The sequence below is a fragment of the Egretta garzetta genome, unplaced genomic scaffold (genome assembly GCF_000687185.1).
Source record: "Egretta garzetta isolate BGI_Z169 unplaced genomic scaffold, ASM68718v1 scaffold502, whole genome shotgun sequence".
NCBI lineage: Eukaryota > Metazoa > Chordata > Aves > Pelecaniformes > Ardeidae > Egretta > Egretta garzetta.
The window spans coordinates 473,125-481,638 of record NW_009258809.1 but is presented as its reverse complement, the minus strand read 5'-3'; the positions used below and the strand labels follow the sequence as shown (position 1 = coordinate 481,638).

Genomic DNA, 8,514 nt, shown 5'->3' with positions numbered 1-8,514 from the left:
CTGCTGAAAGCTTTCAAATGAACTGTTCCATTATGAAAAATAAATATTTAATTCCATGCCAGAGAGTCTCAGCCATGGCTTGCCTGCTTTGTGCTACTCCAGTTCATTATAAAAGGCTCAATTCTCTAGAGCTCACCAACCTGCAGAAGTCCTCCAAATCTGGTCTCGTAACAGCTGAGCCACTGAATCCTGATTACATTTGTCAGTCTTGGCTACATGACTTCTCCTCCCATAGCCTGGCACTCTATCAAAGTATCATTTCACACCATCCTCAAATTACTTTTATATGCCTATTTCTGGAGATAGTCTCAGGAATGCTTACCTTTCCTTTGGCTAAATTTTGGTGGACATGGCATACTAGAGCCTTCAGCTTCACACTGGAAGTAAAATGTTCTAAAAACTCACCACATTCCCCCCCAACTTGGGAAAGGATGCTGTAATTGCTGCATAGAAAGAGAAGACAGAGGACTTGGATCCCCCCTCTGTCACGACTCACTGTGTGCCTTAATTTCCTGTGCCTCCCCTTTTCCAGGTCTGGAAACCAGACATTGTGCTTCCCTACCTCTCTATAAACAATCTGAAATCCAATGCTGCACAAGGGCCAAATATGACTGCTGCTTGACGCCACTGCCTTTACTTCCAAGTGCCAAGCTTCCCAGATGGCAGCATAAAGACGTTGTTTCTCAATGCTGGTTTCTATGCAAGGTGCCCTGTCCATGTATGGACAGAAGTCAGGGAAAAACATGAGGAGATACAGCACTGGGGCTCTCTCTGGGAAGAGAAGGAAGAGATGATGAAGAGAAGGAGGTGTAATGGAAAGCAAGTTGGAGCATATGTTACTTCCTAATAAAATTCAGGGCTTTTTTTGCCAGTATCTCTAAATTGAGGTGGCTAGTGCTCTGCCTTTCCTCATCCTGCCCTCGTACGCTTCTGCTGAATTTAGCTGTGAAGGGAACGGGGAAACAAAGCCAATTTTGCTTCCCTTTTGCGAAGCAGTTAAGAGATCCTGAAACGTGGATAGCATATGAACTGGATGTCATATTCCAGAATTTGAACACGTACAGACACTCCACACAAATCAGAAAAGCCCATGAGAAGCTTTGGTTTATACACACAGACAAACACTGCAGCAGCAATTGGCAGAGATGATACTGCTGAGATACTGTGCTGCAGCCATTACATACCCCAGAAACACTGGGTCTCAGCACACCAGAAAGAAAAATAAATAGGTAGAATTGCATCATTTCGCTGGCACTAAACAAATCCATCACAGTGATGAGGGCAGAGCTGCTGCCTGCCTGGCTGAGAGCAGCAGCAGGTCCCAAGTGAGGGATACCACACATTCAAAGGGGGGAGAGGGAAGGTACTGGACTGGCAGCAAGGAAATGTAGAAGAAGGGGCTGTCTGTAGATCTCCTCCTTTTCTTCAGGGCCAGAATCCCTCAGCACTTTTTTCATTTTTATTTTTAAAGTCTCAAGTATGTTCTAAGCAAGGTTAATTTAGTAATTTGGTTCCTTCCTAGCAGTACTAGGTCATTTGTGTGTTTTCATTCTCCTGCACTGCTACAGCAAGCAATAAATTCAAGGTCAAGTACTGGGTATGGTTAAATCTCCAGCAAGCCAATTGATAGTGGATGGCTCTCAGCATTTGGGCCATGGAAGCAAAGCCTCCTCCTTTTGTGCTGTCATTGGACGGTTTGCCCTTGCTTAATATTTTATGAAAAATATGTGTCATCTGTTCCTTGATGTAGGAACAGAAATGCAGTTACAGAGGAAAAAAATAGCAAAGTTTGCATGTTTCTTGTTAACAAACACATTCAAATCCCTTTGGAAGGCGCGATATCCTTCACTACAATGTCTCTGGTGGTCAAAGGCTCGATATCCTTCACTACAATGTCTCTGGTGGTCAAAGACTGGAATTGTTTGTGGCGAGGCAAGTTGAAATGATGGAAGCATTTAAAACTACCCCTAACACAAATACTGCATAATGCCCTCATTATGCCATAATTTGGGAATGCGCTGCCATTCCTGCCACTATTTGGTGTTTGCACAAAACCATCACAAAGAATTAAGAACTGGAGGTGAAGGGGCAGATAGATGGAAACATAAAGCACTCTTCCATAGTAATGCAGGATACTATGCCATCGTGGAAGACATCCAGTGCTCCCTTCTGGAGAACACGGATTTACGTCAACTTCTGTGAAGGCAGCATGATCTAGTCCTCAAGGGGAGCTGAAGCATGAGAAGGTGGGGAGAGATAGGTGCCTGTCACACTGAATGGTGAAGCTACGGGGTAACTGTAGACTGGGGAGTGAGAAGGCATCAATGCTGTGCCAGGGATCTGGAGCAACCGGAGGCATAGCATGCAGCTGGGGAACTTACAACACTCCTACTATGTGGATGTTACTAACACACTGCACCTTTAGGAAGGGCAGCATGCTACCTAGATTGGACCACAACCGGAGCAGACAATTTGGGAAGAACAAATAAGCACACTAAATGTATTTGTTTCTCTCCCACAGATCAGATAGTTGAACCTTGGCTGTTTTACCTCGGGAGAGGAGGACAGGAAAGGTTTGATGTATATATTGGAGTCGTGCACTTTCAGGTCATGGTCTCCCAGTCCTCGGGTCACTCCAATTGTTGCCATTACTCGAGCCTGGAAATAAAGAAAAGAGATGGGATCAAATCTTGTTACTTGCCCTGTGTCAACAGGGAATCAGGTAAAGTTCCTACTCTACAACTGCTACAGTTAGAGATAAGTTCCCTTTTTTCTCCCAGAAACACTAGATTTAACACAGCTAATCAACTTCTAAGCTTTTCACACTCACGTCATCACCGTTTCTCTCATTATTCCAAGCTTTGTATTCGTCCATGCCCCAGTCTGTGTACAGTCATCTTAGACTGTGGCCGTCTGTAAGGGACTGGGACGATGGAAACCCAACTCAGTTGCCTTGCTGTCCCACGGCAGTCTATGAAAGCATTACTAACAGTATAATTTGCTGAAGGAAACAGCTTTTATAAAAAGGATGAGGAGCCTGATTACTCACCTAAGAAACCTGTGGCCTCTTCCTATTGACATATTGCCTTATATTCCCTCCACCAAGGAAAAGTGCCAAAGGCCACCTTAAATCGCTGAACACGCCGGCGACAGTGGCACTGACCACAGTGCTCTCCTCTGCAGAGAGCCGGTCCAGGGCAGGTCTACTGTTACCTTGGATCTATCACTTTCTTCCCCAAGCACCTTCCTCTGCGACATGAGCTGTTTCCCAAGGGGTGCTGGGGTCTTCTGCATTAATTCCTCTCCAACAACTGACCAGGCAGACTGCCTCACGGGGAACCACACTCTCTGCTCATTGCCTCCCCCAAATTCTAGCATAGCTGCAGCAGCTTCTGAACAAGAGAGCTCACAGCATCAATAACAGCGAGCAACTGACTCAAAATGATTTTGCCTCACTAACCCCTGGCTCCATAAGGCAATAAGAAAGTAAATTAAAAAGATGTGCATGAAACGTTTTGCAAATAATTATAAAGCTAACCAAATTCAGAGATAAGCTGCAGGTCTGAACCTTCAAAACTTGGACTAATTTTGAAGAGTGTGTATTTTTGCATTGAGATAAGAACCTAATGCAGCAGGGGAGCACTATTTAGAAACACAGTGAGCATACCAATATTGGCAAACTGACACCACTGTGTCCTTATATTGATCCTATTGCTGCATCCAGCTAAGCTTGCTGGGATCAGCACTAATGATCTCACTGTTCTTAATCACGGAGCTGGAAACAAAGTACACTGCAATGGAACAGTTTGTTTCTCCCTTTCAAGAAAAACTATCAGCATTCATACATCAGAAAAATTCAACAGTGAGTTCATATACACTAGCTGAAGAAGATACGGTTTAAGGGGTGTTACACTTCCCAAATCCTGCCCTGATCTCTCCCCTTGCTAAATTAGGGTTTTACATCCCCGAGCACTTTAAAATGTTACTAAATATCCTCCTGCTTTGTTTTCAGCAAACACAAGGTATTTTGCTATCTTCATCCAGCCTAGTTATACTTTACAATGAAACCAGGAACATTTAAAGTCAATTATTTAAGACGGTCTCATTGTAGCCTACTTACAACGAAAGAAAAACAAGAGCAAACTGAACAGCAAATGACTGTTTGCTATAAAAATGCTTTTTAGTACGTTGAGCTCCCCCCGCCGCCCCCCAGACATGAGACTGATTTATGACAGAACCAAGATATTCTTTCAAGCTGTCAAAACGATAAAATAAAGAGATACTGAGTGGAAAACACTGGACTGCCACAGGCTAAATCGAGTGGTAAACAGCACAGAATTCCTCCTTCCTTTGGTCTGAGGAAAGCAAACGTGCCCACCTTCTTGCCTTCTCCGTATATAAGGGGAAACTTCAAGTCATCTTCCTCAATGGTTTTGTATGCCCTGTGGGAGGAGGACAAACAACATTTATAAAGCTTGCACTCAATTAGTGACCCAGTGCCCTGAAACAAGCAGCTGAGATTTAAAAAAAACCAAAACAACCAAACATTGTTTTTCCTAGGGACTCTGTCTTTGAACCAAGATGTAAATTTCTTTTTCTGTGGGAAGATTTTCCCTAAAGAATTACCTATTTCACCAAAAGGACAAGTGAACACAAGGAAATATCTAACATGCCAAGCTGCTCCTATGGCTTGCAAGGAAAAAGGGGTGGAGTGGTATAACAACCTAATCAGGTAGGATGTTGTTGGCTATGGCAGCAGCTATACTGTAATACAGTGTCATAAAAAAAATCCAACCAACCAACCAAAAAAAAAAACCCCAAACCAAACCCACCAAGAAGCTAACCAGTGACTAGATCCACACTGTTAACGTGAATTGGTGAGCAACGACAGGATGTGTACACAAAGTGTGAAACAGCTCTCCGATCCTATTCTCACCTTTCAGGACCGCTTAAACCAAGACAAGCTTCATGCATTGAAGAGTCTTAGAGGGGTATTTAGTGCTCATTTGACCTTGACTGCAACAGTCAAGGTTGTCAGAGATTTCACATTTCACAGCAGTTTTCCCATGGCCAAGAGACAGGAGAAGTAAATGCTCGTGCTCTGATTCTGTTTACCGCATGCCTGCGCACTCTACCTTTTACACATCCAGCTGTTGACACTGATGAGGTGAGAAGGTGAGCAATTTTGCCAGTGAGAAATAAAAAAAAAAAGAAAAAAAAGACGGCTGTCATTCTCACAAGCTGTAGAGTCCCATGGTTTGCCTAACATGTGATTCAGCTGAGGTGCTGGGGAGCCTCTTTGGTTAAAGTACGTCACCCCACAGGGACACGATTCCCTTCATACCACAAAATTGCCCCTCTCCAGCCTTTCCCTGCACGGCCTTCCCTCATGGCCCACCTCTGCCCAATGCCCACAGGGTGATAGCAAAATCATCCCTGAGCCCGCGAGTCAGCGCTCCCCACCAAAGTGGAAGGGAGAAGCGGGAGGAGGGAAGGTGCTGCAGCGGGTCCCCTGCCGGCCACCACCGGCCCCTGCTGCGTGGCTCTACAGCCGGGCTGGCTGCTTGAGCTCCGGGGAGTCACATTCAATCATGTTTAAGCAATGTTAAGGCTGTGACACAAACCAGCAGGAAATTAAAAGTTAAGGGTGAAATCCTATATTGTAATCGAACTGCCCCCTGCCGCACCGAAATACGGCATAGACCTGGGATCAATAAATGGTGCTGGATTACACAGCTATACATGCTGCATCACCTAGGCAAGCCTCAGACTTAAAGAGAGTAGCATAGACATTTAACCCCACCTTTACATTTCTCAGAAATCACAAGCAGGGCCCATAGTAGGGTTAGGGGAGGGGTAAAAAAAGAAAAAGCAAACAGAAGACAAAGAAGAAACTAGCGGAGGACTCTGGTCCTGCATTACAAAACATTACTAGGTGTGAAATCCCAAAACAGAACCAAGTAAGGTTTGCAAAATGCAGTGGGTGCTTTGTGGGACACCACGTAGTCAAGAAAATCTTGGGTATATAACCATGATACTTGAGCATCTCCATAAGAGACAATACAGTGAAGGCATTTAAATGGCATTTTGTACTGGGGAGGGCAAACAGATTAGCTCTTAAACCAAACAAAAAGGCACAAATCACTACATGTAGCCAGCATGATAATACTTCCCTGATGTTTAAATCCTGGAATAGCATTTTGTTGGGAAGGATGAGTCAGTCATGGACTTTGCTTTTGTTCCTTCCTTTGTTTCCAACAGGGAATAGCTAACATCTCTGCCTCACTCACCAACTTGGATATCCTGGTCTGAACATGGAGGAAGAATTTTACCATCCCTGACCACTCATGAACGTTCCCAAAGCTTCCAGCTGGACCTACAGTGCTGGGAGCCCTGGTGAAACCTCTTTGAGGAGGAGTCTGAACTCTTTCCTAGCCCTTGCTTATGGCCAGTTGTGCTCTGACACCACGAAAAAGGGTATCAGCCAAGTCCATATCAGGCATCAGAGTCAAATGACTAATCAAACCACAAGCCCAACAAGACAACCATTCCTACTGGATTTTTGAGTTGTACATATTTGTTACAAATACCAAACAGGACTAAGTTGATGTGACTTAACTATTTGCAACCCCCTTCTTAAAGGAAAAAACTAAACCCATTCTTTACTCACAAACTATATTATCTGCAAAATAACTACAAATACTTAAGACTGAAGCCCCCACTTTACACTGTCCTGTAAGCAGCCAAAAACGGATCAAGTTTTCCTCCTTCTCTCCCCTTCTTCCTTATATTCTCCTGCATAGCACCTCACACTGACTGCGCTTTAGGAAGAAGGAAAAAAAGAAGGTGTGAAAAAGGCATCATTTAGGCCGGTGTCCTTCAAAAGAATGGTCCCCACTGCTGAGTCGAGCATCCTTTATGGAACCACCATAAGGACCATCATCCCTAGGGCCTTCAACTGTTACACATCGCTGCAAGGTTGCCGGAAGAGACCGTGTTGCAAGGGCTGAAGCTGACTCGTTTCATCAGCAGATTAGGAAGGGCAGCTGGCTAGCCTATGACCTCCAAAGCTACGCGACCAAGTGAGGGAGCCCCAGAGGGCTACAGTGATTTGTTTTGTGGTTTCTCACAGCAAATCACCTCTTGGGCTCAGAACTTGGGTGTCAAGACTCATCTCAAACATGCTTTTTTTTTGTTGATGTTGCTATTGCCTACAAAAAAAATGATCAGCGCTTGAAAAACAATGCTCAGAACTGCAACCACAGCAGAGGAGCTGGCACAGACACGCTGAAAAGCAACCTGAGATGCTCTAGAAAAGTACCTATGTCCCGCATTACTAGCAAAACAGAATTAATAATATATGAGCGTGTGGTTTGCTGCAAGAGAAGGATGAAGGACAGCTTTTCAGCCAGCAGCTCGGCAACTGCACTGGGGAGAAGGAAGGAAGGAAGGAAGCTATGAAGTTCATTTTGATTTATGCCCTGTGAAACCTCCTGTACTTTGTACATGTGTTTATTTCACACAGGCTACAACCTTCTGGACTATTTCACTTGATTTTATGTAATAAAGTTGCATTTATACCTTCCTGTGCTGTTTAGAGCGTGCTGTATATAAAGATATAATATGGCAGTAGGTATATCAAACACAGACATACGGAGAACCTGAGGGGGTTGTTTGGCTTTTTTAGTGCCAACATGGCCTTACTCAGCCATCTACGTAATTCAGCCTAGCTCACTGTTTTAACGAACACAAACACAGGGTTGCAACCCTCCGCTCTCCCCGTCTTCCTCATCCGCATCCCAGGAGGTCTCAGTGGCCACCAGGGCATGACAAGACAGGTTATAAAGGCAAGGCTTTTTGCTGCTCTGAGCGAGCCTAAATCCTGTCAAGAGTAGAAAAGGCGAGCTTGTGCCCAGCTAGATCTAGCTGCATTTTTTTTCAGTTAACTTCGTTTCTTCTTTTCATTTCAAAAGAATTATGAAATGCTACTGCTGTCCAAAAATACTGAACTAGGGCTTGACATATGTACCACCCACAAAGTTACATTTGGACTCAGGATCAACATTTTGGAAAACCAGGCCAAATCGCACCGGGAGCCAAAAGAGATGTCAGAACGAAAGAACTAGGACTGACATGATGTTACTCATATGCTAACTGGAATCTGCTCTAAATACATGGTGAAATAATCACCAGAAGCTGCTAAATGCACAAGACAATCTACGGACGAAGTTTCCTACAGTGCTGAGGTCATTAGCAGTGCTTTAGGCACTCTTTAAATAAAAGATTACCAAAGTTACCTGCATATTGCTGGGTCAGAACTTGGAAAAACTGGTCAGCTCCCAAATCCCAGGATTTCAGAGCCAAAATGCTAGATAATTTCTTACATGTGTTATGCATTCTCCTGCCATATAATTTGTTCTTAAAACTGGCCTTCTGAAAGCATATACAAATTCATGTAAGAGTAGAAGTTGTTGATGACCAAAAAACCCCAAAATCCACACTATATATATATAT

The 8,514-nt window shown here is 44.0% G+C and overlaps 1 protein-coding gene across 1 annotated transcript in view; it reads right to left on the bottom strand.

The window, feature by feature from the left end:
• PPM1H (protein phosphatase, Mg2+/Mn2+ dependent 1H) overlaps positions 1-8,514 on the bottom strand; it is a 203,324-nt gene that overhangs the window by 28,003 nt on the left and 166,807 nt on the right. Inside the window, exons 7-8 of the mRNA XM_035889359.1 lie at positions 4,379-4,442; positions 2,551-2,658 (exon numbers count right to left, since the gene is read on the bottom strand). Coding sequence (XP_035745252.1) covers positions 2,551-2,658; positions 4,379-4,442 — 172 coding nt within the window. The remainder of the gene's footprint in view (positions 1-2,550; positions 2,659-4,378; positions 4,443-8,514) is intronic.